Raw genomic sequence first — 19805 nt, forward strand, 5'->3', positions numbered from 1 at the left:
CATGTGATCATGCAACAGGTGAAGTTTCAAAAGAAGGAGATGAATGCCTGCAAAATTGAATGTACAAGATCAGTTTAACACTTTTGATTAATTTTCGAGGTATTTCTGAGGTAGGTTTTTATTATTCCACGCGATCAAATGTCCATGAATATTTATGTCCATACTTTAAAATATCTAAAAAATTCTAGTTTCTAAGTTTCTGTTGGCGATAAACAAATGTTTTCCACTCACCGTAGTCTTCCTCGTAGATGATCGCCACTCTAGTCCAGTTTAAGAAGGACATAAGATCCTTGAAAGCCTTGTTCAAGTGGTCCTGCGAGGGATAGAGGTTTATACTAAACTCCTTGAATGTCGGCTCGAAGTCGACTCTCGCTTCCAGATGCGGGACGTCCAAAGCCTCGCATATGCTCTGGATATGAGCGCCCAAAAGAGGATCGGAAGGCCCAAAGATCCCTTGGACCGACCTGGACAGCTGTTCGCAAGCTGTAAAAGGAATAATGCATACATTAATACACAAGATCTTCAAGACGTTTCAAAGTTGAAGAATTTACAGACTTACAGAAATTTTAAAAGAAAATTGAAATATTGTTCCCTAGATTCATTCGAAATTTTAAATAACACATTGACTGTCAGATTAATTATCGTGAACATTCATACGAGACTAAAATTTGGATTCTACGCAATTTGAAATGATTTAACCCATCGTTTATGGTAATATTTACTTTTGCAACCTCTTTAAAATTTATCAATCCTATTGACATTTATTTATTAAATTCCTTGCTGAAAATACTTGTCCAAATACATGTTCTTTAAAGCTGTATGAGTGCTTGATATACGCGAACGTATTTAGACGATAGACAGAAGTTTTATGGTGCAAATTGTATCATACTATAAATTCTGGGAGCAGAAACAGGAAAAGAGGGAGGGATGCTTAGAATGGAGCACCGCTAGAGTGTGAAAACGGAGATACGCGGATGACTGGCGCCGATTTCATATTTTCAGATGAGGCGTGCTCTGAATTTCCGTATCAGCGTAAAACTCTTTCAGAAATTTTCATGGAAAATTGCGTCCCTCCCACGGTTCCTGTAAACCATTTTCTTGTTATACTATCGTAAAATTTTAAAATGCACAGCAAATAAGGGATCCTCCCAACTCGAAACTTGACATACAGTATAACCTATCGTTGTGCATGTTGCTGGTTTTAGAAAAATTTCGTTGGCAAAATAAAACTGTTCAAACAACAGTATAGTTATAAATCGTTGGTTACTGAACCAGAGACACGTCCTGAACGGTTCCCTCCTTTGGAAAAGATTCCTGGCACGCGTGTAAAGGCCGACCGAGAACGAGAATGGATGAGTTCGATTTCACCAGTGGGATTTCGGGGTGTCTAAGTATCCCCTACTTTGTCCGTGCGCGTTTTGAATTATTCAGGGGACTTTCTTCGTCTTCCGATCTATGGGAATCGCCTGACTCATCGTTCTCACATTTCTGATGCCGATTTCACCTCACGTGGCCATGAGGCATTCGTTGAGGAAATTAAAAGAAGGCTTGGAATAATGGGCTTGGTTTAAAACAATTTGCATATTGAATTCCCCCTTAAATATTTTTGCATTATTTAACGCTCTCATTGAGAAATTGAAGAAGATTCTCGTAGAATCAAGGTGGACGGATTTAGTAGTGCAGTGACGGAACCATTATCAACTGTTTCCAGAAGCGAGATCTCTCGAGATTATGCTTAATTGTTGTGTCACTTCGAGTTGACAGTTATAATGAGTTATCCATTTAAAAAGCCATTTAGCGCGAGACATTTGAAGAGAATTAAAGTAATGCTCGGAAGGAGCTGCATTTTGGTCTCGTCTTGAACGCCGACAACGGACTCATAGACATTAATGTTTCACGAAGACCTGTCAGATGGGATGAAAAAGTTTGTTCATTACCTCTTAGAGCCCTGTATAATAAATTACCCAAAGTTTTACAATGATTTTAAACTTGTAATTAGCCGTATAACGAATCTTATTGTCATAATTTACGAGTTCGCAATATAAATATGATTATAAAGTCATTATGGTACGTTACGCAAGATATCAATCACCATATTTGAATAATTGCGGTGGATAAGACTCTATAATTTATACTAATAGTTTACAAGTTACTTTATACAATACACCAATTAGTATATTTTAATCATTTTCGTGGATAAAACTTTATATTTATACATAGTAGTTTTCAAGTTTATAATATAGACATGACCGAAAAATAATTAAGTCATGAATGTGTCTTGGCGAAAATATGAACGTTATACAATAAATTAATTAGTATATTTTAATATTTTTTCGTGGCTAAGACTCTATATTTATACATAATAGTTTTCAGGTTTATAATATGAACATAATCGAGAAATGATTGTCATGTCCCATAGTGAAAATTGAACGTAATTCATTCTTAAAATATAGAAGCACGTAAACAGGGCAAATTCGAATGGCCTTTTCCTCCCGTTTCATTCAAAATAGGCGAAGAGACATTAATGTTGGTGTGAAATCGGGCGAGGTGAAAATTGTGCAAAATATAATTCCCCCTGAAATTGCAGGCTTTTGGTATTCTCGTGACGCGTCGGTGGCGCAACGTAGTTTATGGAATACATTTATGCCGCGTTTGTTCAGATTTATTCACCGTTAAACGTCGAATTCTGATCGCCATTTCATCGAGAGCGATGTAATAGCAAAATGGTAAAAATTCCGATAGAATACAAATTAACTGAAATAATGTTCCTGGTTATATGATTTCATACAATGTAAAACAATGAATTTCTATAAAAACGAAAATACCTTCAGCTGTTAAAATTCTATTCGATTTTATTTTACTTTAATAATAATAGAATATAGGTAATAAAATATAGCCACTAAAATATTAACATTTCTTTTTCGTAATAAAAATATCATAAATTGTTTGGCAAATTGCGGCAATTGCTCGAAACGTGGTCTACCGCTAAAGCACAATTGTGTATTAAAATTTATTTATGAATTGTACACGATTATGACTATCTTGTTATTTGAACGCACATAATATCAGTATAAACTGTTGCATGTTTGCAATTTTTATGTCATTAATTTGCAAAGGCACAATTGACCGTAAAATATTGGTTCTTAATCAAATTATGCGATCGTTTGCAAGTTACATTTAACAAGATAAAACATCATACATATAATCGACTGTAAATTCGATTAATTGTATAATACGATTTATCCAGATCAGTGATTGAACTAAAGAGAACTTTATCTAGATAATAACCTTCAACCTTTCGTTAAATATATATTCAATTTTAATATCGTTTACCACAAAATAGATTAAAATGCTTTCAAAATATGATATTGATCGCATCTAGGTGTACGAAAGGGTTAATAGCTGTTGGTATTTAGACTCACTATCAGTTTAACTTAGTTTCAAAGGAAGATCTCTCTCGAGCCTTCTCAATCCTGAAATATTTATCAAAGGTATGCATCGTCAGCGACGGAGTTTACTTTTCCATAGATTTCACAGTCGTAGTCCCTTAATAATAAGTCGGTCCTCGATACTTTGATTAATATTCACAGAGTCTTATCAACTCCAATTCAAGAGGATCAAGGTGCGCTCGAGTTGTCACAAGAAGCGAAAGGTGCACAAGAACGTGGAATGGGAACGAATCCTCAAATTTCATCGAGTTACTGTGGAAGCTGTTTCGACTTTTTCAGGCGGAACAATTTAACGAATATTTTCATTTCTTGCTGGTAAAGTTTCCTCGAGCTTGACAATGTAACTTCTTTGATGGCCAAGTAGCTGCGACCAAAGTTTTCAATTTGCTAGAAAACCTTAATCGTTCGAATTTTCTACCCGATGCTTCGCGAAATTTCTGGATCATCGTGTTTGAATTGACATTTTTCTTCTGCTTCTGCGATACCTAAAATTCTCTACATCTTGTTTAGATCATTATTTTATTTTTTAAATGTAATTCTGATAGTTGTATAAAACAATGATTTACGAGCTCTAACTGAGATAAGAATTATACATGAAATAGAGAATTATTGTGTGTGGTTATCGTGTAAATACAAGTAATATAATAATCAAATAATAGTTGACCGAGAATTTTGGTTGATGCTTGTGTTGACAGAAAGTAAACGATTTGAAGCCGTCTCAAGCATTTTTATTTTGTTCCTGTTATAACGATTTCGTATTTCATATTTTCCATTAGAAAACAACTACCTTGAAATACGTATAAAAATACGAAAAGTCTTTGAAAGCCATGATCAATAACGGATAGCTCGAAAAAGCTGTTAACGATAATGTTCTTAGGAAAAATTCAGAAATAAGTTTTTACAGCGTTCCATGGGTACAAAAGCCCATTAATGGAAGACGGCGGTGTAATGGAAAGTTAACGAAGCTCCGTTCCATCGCCACTGACAAGTTGTTCAAATTGTAGCGTTTACGCTCGCGAGACTTTTTTTCTTCCCAGAGAAACAAACGAACGAAACAAACGACTCCGCTATTCGACGGGACGGTGAAAATTGCGTTACGTCCATTTAATTGCGACGCGAAATCATTAAAACCGCCGTGAACCGTTTTTAGGGAAATGAGTGTAACGGAATCATGAGTCGTCGATCTTCAATCCCGCGCGACCTAAATTTCCTTGCCAAATGTGGAACATTCGCTGCGCAGAAATAGGGACAAAGGTATTAGGGTCTTGTTCGAGCTTCGACGCGTCAGCGAGAAGAGGGCGAAAGTGTCAGATGTGAAAGAGTAAATTAAAAATATAGTGGCCACACGCTGTGGCGGGCAAAAACCACTGTGATGGGGAGTTAGATTCTACTATCTAGAAGCTGGCTGTAAAAAAATTCCCCATCAGCGCTTTACCGCGACTTCCATTTAACTAAATTACACGGGTTTCAACGACCACGCCTTCCTCTTCGCTACACTGCGGCAAAATGATCGCAGGTGCGAACTAATCGCGATGCTCGTTCGCTTTTTTATAGCTCGAGTGTACCATTAAACTATCTTGGTATTTTCGTTTGTAGAAGTCTTTTGGAATGGTGTTAGCTCGTGGTTGTTTTTTGGATTCTTCAATCTTGGAGCCTCTGAATTTTTTTGTCGTCAAATTAAGTAATTTTGAATTCGTTTCGAGCAGTTTTAGCGAGTACTTACTGTAGCATTTTCTAGTTTATTTTTGTTTCGTAGAAATTTAGTAGAATTATCAATTTGCAAGGCATTCACTTTCATATTTCAAATTGATGGTGCTGTCAAACGTCATCAATATTGTTATTGGTTATCAAAGATAATATGTATAGTAATTAACGTCTTCACGCCCTTGGCCACGTATGTGGACGTTTAGTTTTTTATAATTATAATTACTGTCAATAATAGAAAGAACAAAAATTTGATAATAACAAAAAAATCCTCCTTGAAGAGGTTAAGACGTATACGTCATCTTGCGAAACAGATTAAAATTAGTTGTTATAATGTCGACATATTAGCGTGTTACCTGAAAGTTACATGAGCCCAAATTTTTATTAGGAAAGGAGTGGACCTTATACGTACTTCTAAAAGTCCTCTACATTACATTTTAATCAGACGAACAAGTATTAAAGTTTCATTTTGTCTTACTGATGACAATAAGAAAACATTTATAAACTTTTACTTGCCTTGGTGATCACGTATTTTACACGATTATTATTACATATTGCAGCTTCTACATCTTGCAGTAAGCAGATAAATGGAACAATACATTAAAATAAGTATTTCAAAACAGAGACCCACTGTTTTTAGCATTCTTCAAGAACTACGTATAATGTTACTTTACGAACTCATTGCAACGAAGAAAGTGTTTTATTTTCATAGTAATAAAGTGGACTATATAGTATTTTGCATTTGAAATATGTTATCCACTGCTGCTTTAAAGGTTTTGAATGCGTAATGCTCGTTGAGAGGGTGGTTTCGATGAATAATATTCTTCGTCACCGTTTCACGAGCAATCCGAGCGAATTTCGCTCACCTCGGCCGTTAACTCTGCTTTGTTACGCAATCCTTAGGTCTCCGTTCCGTATACAAATGGCGCCTGGAATGCCGTTACGCGACCCGCTGCGGAAATTAGCGACGAAGCCATTTCTGGATGTCATCGTACGCGGTGACGAACCGTTGTCTCATAACGATCGTTAAAACCGTTGAACGAGAACTCGGTCCACCGATAAATAAATATTTCTATCACCATAACAGAACTCATTTTACTTCTATATACCACTGTAAAGTGTCGTGTAAAATATGCCACTATAAAAAACAACTCAAATCTATTTTCTACAGTGATTTCCTTTATCGAAATCTCTTTCATAAGAGAAAAAATGTTTTCATAAAAAACTGCCTTCAATTGGCCTTTCATATATGTTCATCCATGAATGGATTTAAGTTGGTATAGATCGTTTTGCATTTTTCATGCAAGTTAAACAACGGTAAAAACGATGGCTTGACTGCTGACTGATTTCATGTGGAGTACAATCAGTATACATATTTCAAATTCATCAAAATCCATAACCCCGAATGGAAAAAGTAATCGATTCGGCGTGGAATGACGCGCATTCATTCGTTGACCAAGGAGATAAATTTTCGATACAATTTATTGGCAAGCCCGTTGATTCGGTCAATATCAATTAACAGAGCCGCTATTCAGTCTAGCATTCGTGTTAGGCAACAGTAATTGAAGCTGATCGTCGATCGCTACGTCACTGTGTATTGTGTTACTATCTGTTTATTCAAGAGTATTTTCTGTTTCGCGTGTGTAATGAAATCAAATTGAGCGGAACAGTAAATAATTTCCCTTTTAGGCTTATAGTGGTCGCGTGTGATACTGTTAATGAATGTACCTCAATGGATCAATATTGATGGAGCGCGAGTTTAACCAAATAGTGGGACAAAATTGTTTTCTAAGAATTTCTTTTAAAACAAATTTAATTACAGAATATCAGAAAGTTGTGGAATTTAAAATGTAGTGTGAATGTTTCTTTACGTACTTCATTTTGTAGTTTCATATAGGCAGAAGGGGTGCATAACAATCTTATCATCAAATGATATGTCCAGGTGATATAGTATGTAAATGTTAAGAAGTGCCAGCTCTGTCTCCGATTATTAAATCGAAATTACAAATAAATAATAAATAATAATATTCATGTTTGGAAATTCTTCTTCCACTAGCCTGTATCTAATTCTCCTGTCTCTAAATGTTCCACAGGTTCTGTTTGACTTGCATCGCGTCTCAAAGGTTTCTTCTTGCATGTTGTGGCGGAATGCTGAATGTTTGCGATTGGCGGAGATGTTGGCGAGACTGAGGTAAGTGCTGATTGCTGACTTCTAAATTGCTCAGGCGAAAAATTCCTGTGGTGGAGCGAGTTAGTTTGCAGGAGATAGGTGGAGAGGTTCGAAAAGCCAACAAACTCGATGATAGTGGTCTTCGTGTACTGCCTCTAAAGACGTATGCTACGGATGCTGACGTAGAGTTTGGTTGCATCTGTAACTTATAGGTACTTGGGAGCAGCTTCCTAAACGGTTGGATCTCTAATTGTAAGTTGCTCTCATGCGATCTCAATTACGTTTCTTGCGATTAATATCTTTAAACTGGTACGCGTTGTGACAAATGATATTATCTTTCGAGTATTTTTGGATAGGATCACTTTAAGAGGACCCTCCCATCAAAATTGTGAAAAAAATGAGTCATTAAAGATTTTTTCTCCGTGAAAAGTATGCAACGTGAAGTAACAAAATTGTTTGACATTTATTCACAAAGTATTTGAGAATACGTAAAAAGTTTTTGTATGAATATTTCCCTAACAGTGAATTTTATACTTTTCACGGAAAAGAATCGTTAATATCACATTTTTTTTCACAATTTTGATAGGAGGATCCCCTTGAGTTATTGATCATGATATTTGATTTTGTCTAGAAAAACTGAGATTCCTAATGAAAGGAAATTAAAGAAAAGGTTCATTTCTGATCGATACTAGAAGCTTCAAGTGGCAGTAAAAGAAGAAATAAATTTTGTTTGACAAATGCTCTTTAAAATTCATTCAAGACATGAATAATTGCTTCCATCTAAGAACCTGTCTACTGTATTATTCTAAATAGGAACCAGAGAACAATGACAATAAGAGGACAAAATAAAGCTTAAAGTACGAAACGAAAAGAAGCCTTCACAGTCGATTTGATTTTTAAAGCGACAACCCAAAAAAGCCACTCGCGCGAAACGATACGTCACTGGCACGATGACCAAGGATCATTATCCCTAAATCTGCAACGGAACATTAGCTTCCACGAGAGGGTCGAGTGCTTCTGTACGCGACATTAAGCTCGCTGCAAAGTGAGAAAAACTGTACAGAGGCTCACGGTCCCCAGCCACCGAATATTCGCGAGAGAAGTAACAAGATGAAAATGGAGCGAAATGGAACAAACGTGGGAGGAAGAGCCACGGCTGGAAATTGAATATCTATTCGGACTATCCACGAGTATCTTCGAACGCGGATGTGCGACCAGGACCACCGAGAAGACGTTGCAGGAATATGCGAAGGGAACCATTCTTGGTGGAATGGTAATCCTGAGGGGCGTCAGCAGCAGAATGGTTACGGTCCGTTGTACGTCTCGAATGAGTATTTAGTGTGCTCCCATTTTAGAGGTGAGGGTTGCCAAGCTTCCGCGGATTAACTTAAGCGAAGGGTTTGTTCCCAGTGTTCTGCGCGATAACGTTATGAAAGGTAGCCACGGATACGGACTTTTCTGGTTTAAAGCTAAGTTTGCCCGAAACTTGCTGTTTTGTCAACAGTGGCTGGCCACACTGTTATCTCCTGCACTTGGTGAAACTGCAGTTTAGAACTATTCTATTCACTTAACCGTTTGGGTATTTTTGCGTGGCGCGGATGGAACGACCAGATGGTGCGAAGCAAAGAGCAATTACGGCGAATATTTCGCTAATGAATTCATAAAATTTGAGCGTTGTTTAGTAATTTACTGGAAGTGCTCCGAAGTAGTCAAATTCTTTTGATTTGAATTCTTTTTATTCTTTAAACATTTCATTGAAGTTTGTGTGAGTTCTCTTGCGTTTCAACCGAGATAGAAAATATAACGTGTTAACCCATTCACTGCCAATTTTGAGACATCTAATAGTTCAATTTGATTGCAATTACTCAAGGGATAAGGTTATAGCCTTTAAGTCATGAATTATTCCAAAATAAGATCGTAAATTTTCTTTTTAAACAACATAAACTGCTGGACAAAATTAGCGGAACACCTTTTTAAATGTTCATAATTATGGGAGTTTTTAACCGATTTCAGTGAAACTTCGTGAGGAGTAGTCTTCAAGTGTCTTCTGGGTGTGTGCAAGTCTTCAATTTGAATTTTGTTAGAATCGAATCGGACGATTCCACGCCGAGTTACATGGTACTAATATGGTGGTAATAATTATATATTTAAAAAGACAATTATTTAAGAGTATCTAACAATAATAGTAACTATCTATTAGATAGATTCCTATTAGATAGATTAGATTCTAAATCTGAATTCAGAATTTAGAAATTCAAAATGGCGGATACAACACAACGACACAAAATGCGAAAAATGACTGAATTAAATGAAATTAGTATACAGGGGTTCTTGAGGTCGCTGATTCCAAATCTGAACTCAAAATTTAGATATTCAAAATGGCGAATCCAATATGGCGGACCAAAATGAGAAAATTGATTCGATTTGGATGAAACTTGGTATACAGGAGTTTTTCAGGTTGCTGATTCCAAATCTGAACTCAGAATTTAGTAATTTTAAATAGCGGATCCAATGTTACAGGACAAAATGCGAAAAGTGACTAGATTTTGATAAAACTTGGTATACAGGAGTATATGGAGTCCTATGGGTCTAAATTGACCCAGTTATGAACGAAGCCCAGACTTGAATCCAATAGAACGTGGGCTGATCAAACTCCTAATAGCCAAAAAAATTGCAGTGAGTATTAACCATTGAGACACGCGATTTAAAATAAATTAAACAAATAATTGTTCAAACCATAAAACAGATCATTAAAAAAAAAAAAAAAAAAAAAACAAATGCCGAAACCTCCTGATATTGCTGACGATAAAATCGCGCGATTCGAGGTATATATGCAAAAATTTAATGGAGTAATAATTCAGTTCCCGTCCCTCGGGCGGTCTAAAGCACTGTAAATATTCGAAACCCTTCGAATGCAACGTAATGCCAAACGCGTGAACGGGTTTGTTCAATAGACAATGCGCGTCGTTGTCCCCAGAAATACGATTCTACCGACCGAGAAATATGCAGCTATGAAAATTGCGCGACAGGCGGAAATGAAGTGTCTTTGAGGCTCAATAATTTCGGTCGCGTTCACGATGAAATAGATATTCGCTGGAGATAGAACTTTGTTGTAAATTTATCGACGCCAGGGCTGATTTATGCCTTGCAATTTACGTTCAACGGTCGTCTGCGATCGAGTAGCAAGAAACATCGTTACGGTTTCCTAGCGACCGGCTCGACTCGTGATGTTGCATAAGTTTCAGCTTATGACTCCCCGTGTACACCTTCGAATGCACATATCGCGTTCGTTACCACTTATCCTCCGTCAAAGTTGAATCTTGGTGACAAATTCGGTCACCAGTCGGCACAAAATGATAACGAACCTTGAAACTCCAATGTAATCTTCACTTTCATCTTATGTGTATTAGATCACCTCGTAGATTCGTGCTACAGATTGTGTTTATATTTCATAAAACAGACTACCGAAACTTTATATCGACGGTATAACAGCTTTGCCAGAAAGGTGGGAAAATATAGTAGAAAGGGAGAGTGATAACATTTTTTCGTAACACTCAAAGGTATGTAGAACAAAATTACGAATCTAGTATTAATTTAACAGTAGTAATAACTAATCATTGATTAAACGTGAGGATTCCTTGAATTTTATTTAACGAATATACATACTGGTAAGTATATCAAATATTTATAATGTAAACACAATAGTAGCTTGGCAATATTTTCAAAAGGAACTAAAGATCTTGCAACTGACATTTAATAATCATTCATAATTTTATATTATTATTTCTACCACGAATTTAAATTTGAACAATTTTAAATTGAAATGTAAATGAGGAGACCTGTTTCATAGTTCCAGTAACCACTACTTAAAATAGAAATACTTGACAGACGAGAAACGATATTCAGGAAGTATCGTAAATATTTAATCTTTAATCCATGAAGTAGGAGCCAGAAACGCAATTCTGTTCGGAGTCTAAGTAATAAGGTTGCAAGCAGTAAAAAATTCCAAACAAATCGTTAATTACCAATCTAAATCCAGCCGAAGATTTCAGGGAGATAACTTCTCTTTGGGCAGGATCGAGTAAAGACTACCCGTTCGCATTTTCACGGATGCTCCGCTTACAAACTGCCTCGTTAATGCGGCGATTTAATTTCGGAGCTGAATCTCCTCATGGAAGATCTATTTCCCTTCCTCAATGAGTAACACTGCTGAGTGATCGTTTCGAAAGGGTTAGTCGCCTTTAAAGGGGATGTATCGCCATTCATTCCTCACTCGGTTCATTGAAAACTACCCCTTGGAAGATATTCAACAAACAAATCCTTCAATTTCTCTGTACACTACGATAATTACTTTCACACCTGTTGCTTCAACTGTTCTAGTGATAAATATTTCCAAGATTTATCAAAAATGATTTTGATATAAAATTTTTACTACCCTTTGCTCTCTGCAAATATTACATTTATTATCTTTCCACACTGCTGTAGAGGTTTCCAATAATTTTCTCAACAATCATTACGTATTAACATATTATATTTCTACTTATGTTTCTAATTCTGTGATTATATGTATATTCGCAGATTTAATTTTGTATTTATAACAATGAGCACTTGAGAATAGAAAGCTAATGGAAACTTAGGTTTTCATTTCCTGCAATTTTAACTGATTACGTATTTCAATCATTCTCTGCTAGATGATGATATTATATTCGGTAACAACAAAGAAATTGAAATACGATTTAGTAGATCTAGTACACGTAAAGCAACTCCCTCCTTAATGCGATTTTCTAGGCAGCATTATTGCTGCGAGAAAAAGTAGCGTTCTCGGCCAGCTTTGACGTTCAACGTCCTTTCAGCAGGGGAGATCGTTTCCCTTTAATGTATACCGTCCATTCGATGAACGATAAAATGTTACGATCCTTATACTTCCCGGAAACTTTCGAGGCGCGTAACTTTTATCCTCGAGCCGCATCAAGGATGAAAATCAGTCTCGTGATGCGAATTTCCTTCGAAAGCCAGAGGAGTTATTAACGAGTTGAAATTCAAAAGGAACTCCTAGTACATAGCTTCAACCTTTGTATCTGTTAAACTCCATACCATCAAGGAAGAATCATACATCTTTTGTTAAAAAATGGAATACTTTTTTCTGTTTAGGTAAATTAAGTATTTTATTTCCTCTTTTTTTTTTTTTTTAAGGCCACCTCGAGTCATTCAGGGTTATTGGTAACCACGTTAATTGTTACAATGTAATTACAACGCATTACATTAGATTAATATATTTACTAATTTGTGGAATTCGTCTTTGTCGTTAAAACTTGCGTGCATAGTACATAACAAAAATTTTAACTTTATTCGATTCTGTTGCATTTCTTAACATTCTTCGACTACATGTTCCACTTTAAAAAATTTATTACAAGAGAGCATGATGGTAGTTGCGATTTAGTCATTACGAAGCAGTGCGTCAGTTGTCAATTCTTAATTTTCTGAGTATCGTTTTTTTTTTTTTAAATTCTTCTTCTCAAGTAAATGGAATTGACGAAAATAAATGGGCGCTATTTTTGTGACACAACCGAATGGAAAAAGTCGAGGGCCGAGGACACTTGGCGTTTATCAGATTTGGAACTCGTGCCTTATCGACGCCCGTGACGTTTTCGTGTCGAGACTTTCGCTCCAGATGCTTCAAGGCGTTAAATACGTTTCCCTCCCCGTGCGAAGCGGCAGCGGTGGTGAAGGGGGCCCAGGGAAACCGGTTTCCTTGTATATAGGTTATCTGGAGAGAGGGAAGAGGGTGTTCTTGGCGGAAGAAGATGCAATACAGGGAGAGCTCGTGCAACGAAAGAGCGATGCATTTTTTTTCGGTAGTTTTTGGCACGCTTTCGGTTGGTATGTGGGTCAACCTGCTTCGAATACCGTGAACTTTTCTCGTTGGATGCGAAATGCTAATTTCTAGATAGGTAGTGATTGCCGAATTCAGTTCCTGATAATTAGGTTCAAATTCATTTTTAGTATTTGATGTATCTTAAATGTTACGAATAAACTGTGGATTTTATGCTGAACTTAATTGAAAGTATATGGACCTATGTAAAACCAAATAATAATATTATTATATTTATTTTTATTATAGTAAATTCCGCATTCAATGTGTATAGTTTTCGTATGTTTTTCATAATTATGTACAGCCAAGGTACAAGGTACGATGATGACAGAATGCTCAATTTGTATTAGTTACCTTTCTTCGACGTCCTGAATGAATCGTCTTTGGGCACGTATTGTATATCGTAGACCAACGTCGTGTTCGTCAGGAGAGTTTTGTCCTTGTTGATTTTGTAAATGGCGTATTTGAACGCCAGCTCTGACGGACTGTCCTTTTGATCCTCCGTGAAGATCGCACCTGGAAACCATAGAAAAAGGAATTGTTTGAAATTAGATTCTGAAACACAATTATTCTATACAATTTAAATTCTAATGAACATAAATATAGCATAGAAGAGGTACAAGTACAATAGCTTAATATTCGATGACTGTAGGTACCAGTAACGTTATCAACACTCAGAATTTGATTGCAGGTATGTGATATTTATTGCCTTAAGAAATTAATAATTTTTCATTTTGAAGAGTCTGAATATTCTCGAAGAATAAATACATCTTCTACAGTAATACAACGAAAAGTCACTAGGTTGATCATTTTCATCGTCTTCATCTTTGATAATTAATAATGGACGGTATTGAGTCCTCCGCGGTGGGATCACTATGAATTGGCCTCAATTAAATCGCAGTAATAGCAGCTATCAATATCTCCCTATTGAAAAAGATTGCTTGCGAGAAAGATTTCTGTTCCATTCTTGTAATCAGGTTGAAATCAAGTTTCCTTCATCGAAAATACCGCTTTAGTTGGATCGTAACCGACGCATATGTCGATCGTTACCCTAGCGAGCGCTTTGTTCACACGTTTTTAATTACAGCGTACTGATTAGACAGCTGCCAACTTGAACGAGCGTAATTGCAGACGTAACCCTCTTACGAGTTAATCGTCTCGTGGGAGCATATCCAGAAAAAACGTCGTAAAACGAGCATGAATGGAGACACGATCTCGTCGAGTAATTTGTTCAATGCGACCCTCGAAGTCACGGAACGACTATCATTCTTCGTTGGAATATACAGATGACTAATCTGTACGAGGATTAATCTCACAGGAGTCGTATACAAAGATTTTGAAAGGAAAACGATCTTTCTGAAATGTCTCAGATACTAAGTTATATATAAATGATAACAATATAAATAAGTTTGTTCGAACAGATTATTGAAACAAACAGCACAGTTCATTAATTTGATTTGAAAAGTTGTTCTATAGTAAACGTACATATTCTTACTAAAACATTATCCACGCAATTTCCGAAACTTGGAAAGCAATCATCAAGTTTACCTTGATTATTTTCATTATACCGAGTCCATTATCCCTTCTCATTAAGCTAAAATAAATTATTATTCTTGAAGCAGGAAGAAGGAACTAAATAGCTTTGGAATTGATGTCGACAAGGAGAAAGACGAGAAAAGAAAATTGAACTTCTCGCGAAGTTATCCACTCTTGCTCATCATTTTATACTTCAGGCAGCTTTATTCAACTTCTAACTTTCGCAGCTCTGAGAACCAATTTTACTACAGCAGAATCGTTGTATTTAACCATACAGATTCCTGTGTCAGTTATTCTAATCATTCCCATCTTAAAAATAATGTAATAAACAATATTTGTCAAATAAAAACGTAAATATGAATGTGTAACTTCCAAGGCTATAGAATATTCAATGAAATGTATGAGGAATGTAACAAAATTATTAATACAATATATCTATATCTAAACATTAAATATAGACAAGAGATTGAGATAAATGTATTTAAATATTCATCACTGAGAAAATCAGTGAATTTCCAGGAATCTATTCTCTCAGATCTCTGAATAGTCTTGTACTCGAAGAGTATGCTCGCGAGGATACGTTTCTCCCCTTGTTCTCTCTCTTGTTTTAAAATTCCCTGCGTAGGGTGTGTTAGCGAGTTTATTAAAGGCAATCCATCTTCGAGCGGGCAATCTCGATGGTTGGATGCTTTAATCTTTCTCCACTCTGTCTCATCGCGCTTCATGAAGTATCATCGTTCCACCAGTTTCCGTAAACTCAAACGAAACTACGTTCGATTCGTCACTAACCTTTCATCTCCTCCCTGACTGATGATACTCGCGCGACAGAGATTTCACGCCACATACTGTCTCGAGGAAATATTAATTCACATGATAAAATTATCCGTTGAAATTGTCCGGATTTATCCACGTCATGACTGGAACTTCCCTTCCGAAGCAAACTTCTTTTGGCATCGCGAATCAATCTCCGTCACTCCTCCAAAAAGACGTCTACGATAATTAGGCTAACCTGAATTAATTGTTTTCAAACGACCATCGAACTAGGGTACAGCCTCTTTTACTTAATGATCAGCGTAGAAATGATTAATACACGCCCTGCGGGTTTTTCGTCAAATTACAAAATGTCTAAGAGTTTGCTGAATAAAAGCAAAAGCTGATTGCTCTTCACAAGGCAACGTGAACTTTGGCTAACTTCCAACGACACTAATTACCCTTTTTCAATCTGTCGAAAATTACTCTTTAGAGGAGTTCCACTTGAAGTGAACAATAAATTGAAATGATGTTGATCGATTACGTAAATCAATATTGGCATATCGATAACGCGTTGAATCAGTAGAAAGCTGAATTATTTATTTACAGTTCCAAATTTTAAAATTGACTTACTTCTTCGTTTGAAAAGGAAGCAGTGAATATTTCTTGGGTTTAATTTTGCAAAGTAATGATGTAGTAACTGTCTTCTTGTAGAGTGCATGTGAAGTGTCCGAGTAATGCAGTTTCGTTTCACTTGCTCGGTGTGAAGCAAACCTGAGGTTGATCCCTCAAGGGGAGTATCAAAGAAAAAGCCTGTTACTTAAAGGGTCCCGCCCGCGTACTTTCCGAATCGCTTCAAAGGTGAGACGTTTCCTCGGAGTCACGTATCAGAACTCTTGTTGAAATTGAATGTCGTTCTCCCAGAGCGAGAAAAATATTATGATTACTCTTTGACACCGTCTAGCCAGTGGAAATGGAGAGGAATAAGTTTCGCTGAATAATGAATCTACTCGAGGAGTTTCCAAGATTTTTCATTTCTTCACAGTTTTTCTTACCGTTTCTTTTATTGACAAGATTAATGAATACCTTTATTAAAGGTATCGTGTTTCCTTATTTCTGAGTGAAGAGCAAGGTACGAAAAGGAGAATAATTTTAATCCAATGTTTTACCAAGGTATAAGGTAAAATTAATGTTACAGAGTAATTTAATTAAATAAAGTGGCTTACTTATTTTTAGGAATGATATGTTCGTTTATTGTAAAATTATATGCCACAACGAATTCGTCAATATAACTTCAAAATAAGTGTTATGGATTCAAATTCAGTAGAGTTAATGAAGGAATATTTTGGCCAAACTTTCTGCAGTAGAATTACATTATTTTGCTTTTTTTTAAATTAAATATTGCAAAGAATTTGGTACATACTTTCTATGCTCTTTGAGACTACTCCCTAGTTTTCTTTACGATTAGTAGATGCAAACACATTTATAAACATTGCAGTTAAGCATGTCTAACTTATATACTACATTAAGGGATTACAATTTAAACCGAATGAAACTCCGTACAATTTCCTGAAGAAATCGCTCCGACCAGATGTTAGATAAAACTAGAATGCGCCTAAGCGTTCGTTTTCCGTTTTCCAATCGCGCCAATAGTGTTTCAACTATCCAAGGGTCGAACGGAACAAATACTGATCTTTTTATTTTGCGAATTTCTTGATTCAAAATCTGGAATCACCCATAAAAGTTGATTTCTGAAACAGGTTCTCTTCCAGAAAGGAAATTTCCATATTCACAAACTGGGATTTTATAGGTTTCATTCACAGATACAGGAGAAACCCAACACGGAATAAGAAAGTCGATACCGCACAGATGTTTGCCGTGATATTTTTCAAATTCGTGAATTTCAAGATGAAATATAGTTTAAGAAGGATATCCGTTACTCAGAAGCGCTTACAATCTACTAAAATTTCTGAGATCACGAGTCTTCCTTTTGTCAGATTTCTTTAACCTCCTTTTCAAGATGCGATTTTCTCGAAAGTGGATATGTAAGGGACATTCGTATCGCGAATTCAGCTTTTGTAAAGTTTGTACAAATTAGACCAGACAAATTCAATCCGCTGCAGAGTGGAATCTTTATATAAAATTATTCGAAATGTTCTGCAGTATGAACACGTTTCTTGTGCAAGCGGTCTACTTATGCGAGAAGAATATATGTACATTAAAAGAATACTAGATCCTTCCTGCTCTCCAAATTAACATTCGTCCATTGTACTGTATGATACGCCAATACGGTTTGTTTGAATAACAATGGCGATTTAAATGGTACCCGCGTACTATTGATCGATAATATCGCTTATAATATTTCTCGCCTTCGTTCATCAAATTGGAAAAAAATAATTATAGTTAGGCAAATGAAAGGCTGCGTCCCGCATGCGGGCGTATAATAGTTGATTTTCGACGATACAAAATGCATTATCGCTCGATTAATTATTTGTAACCACTGAGTGGAACGAGAGATTTTGCCTTTTGGGCTTATCGTACATCGAGGTTTAGCTTGCTACGAATAATAATTATTTGGACGTTTGTATCGAGCAGAAACCTCATTTACTCTCTATAGTGATTAATAATTGGATAGACATTAAAATTAATCGAGGACTGTGAAAAGGGGCTAAAAGCTCAAATATGTCGACGAGACAAATGACAGGTGAACAATCATGGAGCTTATATTTGCTAAAGAAGTATTACGATATCAAACACTCAATGTCTACATTAGCTGCTCTTTCACATTATTGTTTGTATGTTATGTATAATATTATATGTATTCCGTATGAAGTGGATTGCGAATGAATGAAATAATACGTATCAGTGAAATAAATTTTATCATAGGGTATCCAATCGTGTAATAAATTAACCTACTGTGGAATTAAGAGCAATTTGGCAAGGTAAAAAAATTCAAATCAGAGTAAATCATAAAGGTAGAATATTAGAGACAGTAATGGTTTTATTTTCAATTCTATAAGCGATTTGTTCAATCGTATCTACACCCACTCAAGCTGAAATATAATTTCCTTCTACAATTCAGAAACTAATATCTCATTCAACGAGTAACTGGATCTAGCTGATAAGTTTATTCGCTCTTCTCGAAACTTTTATCTGGACAAGAATTTTCCCTGGAGAGAACCTAATTAAAAAGTAAATAAAGTCGTAGCGTTTAAGAGGGACAAAGTCTTCATAAACCGGCGTATTATTTGCGTTACTTCAACTTTTATTCCACTCGTCCACCCAAACCTTTCCGAGAGTCCTGGAAATATTGAATTTCCTGTCCCTCGTTTTAAATGTCGTCTTCCGTGCTGTATCGGCCAGCGACCTTCGAAGTTTCATACATCAACTCGTCGTTTAATTGATGAAATTGCTCTTTCAGAGAATCACACGCCGCGATGAGAACCAGCGGAACATTAAGTGCCAATCCCATTTCGGGAGGGGATTCGTCGAGAGCGCCACTTCCGCCTTCCGAGGAGTTTTACAGCCAGCAGCTTTTAATTAATCGTCAGCGAGACGGAGCTTCTTGCTCTCGTTTTACCTCGCCATTACGGTCTGAAACGCGTTTGAATAATTAATGGCTTCTTCCGCGTGATGCGTCTTCACTGGGTACGAGTATAAATTCCCACCACATGTGCGGTTAGGGAGATTGAGCCATGAAATTTCACTGCAACGGATGACACAATATCGGGCAACGAGCACGAAACTAATGAAGCTTCAACTTCGAAAGAAAATTCTTGCTCGTTGATTTTTCACGGTGACTGCTACTCGGTAGCACGGAAGAAAAATTGCTGTTCTTGAAAAATTATGTGGTCGTGTTTTTCTTGATTTTATTTGAAACTTGCTGGATCGACTAAAAGAATTTTTTCTAAAAAAATTCATATTTTTACAGATTTTTATATTGAATACACTTGGCGTATTGATTTTTCAACGTGTCTCATGGTTCGATTTTCTAAGTTTGAGCGCTCAAATTGTAGATAAGTATATCTTTATATTTCTCACGAAATATATTAGAAAAAGTTAAAAAAGAAAAATGAACTATGCCCATAATAATTCAATAAAATACATTAGAAACAAAAATACAGATACACTATCTTTATATTTCTAACAAAATATATTAGAGAAAAGAATATCTAGTCTCGCGAATCAACAGGTTAGGTTCATTCTTCGCTTCCCAATCAGTTCTCTCAACTTACGCAACACAATACAATGCTAAATCACGAAAGAAGTAGTACCCATCATAATGAGAGAACAAAAATAAAGCAATACCAGCCAGTGAAAAAGA

General features: G+C 36.1%; 1 protein-coding gene across 4 annotated transcripts in view; it reads right to left on the minus strand.

Annotated features, from left to right (window-relative positions):
* The window catches only part of LOC128876366 (glutamate receptor ionotropic, kainate 2), a 211466-nt gene that overhangs the window by 83357 nt on the left and 108304 nt on the right, over positions 1-19805 (minus strand). For all 4 annotated transcript variants that reach the window (XM_054122677.1, XM_054122676.1, XM_054122679.1 and 1 more), the window contains exons 3-4: positions 13550-13711; positions 232-483 (exon numbers count right to left, since the gene is read on the minus strand). In XM_054122677.1, the coding sequence (XP_053978652.1) occupies positions 232-483; positions 13550-13711 (414 nt within the window). The remainder of the gene's footprint in view (positions 1-231; positions 484-13549; positions 13712-19805) is intronic.

The sequence above is a fragment of the Hylaeus volcanicus genome, chromosome 5 (genome assembly GCF_026283585.1).
Source record: "Hylaeus volcanicus isolate JK05 chromosome 5, UHH_iyHylVolc1.0_haploid, whole genome shotgun sequence".
In the NCBI taxonomy this organism is placed as follows: Eukaryota; Metazoa; Arthropoda; class Insecta; order Hymenoptera; family Colletidae; genus Hylaeus; species Hylaeus volcanicus.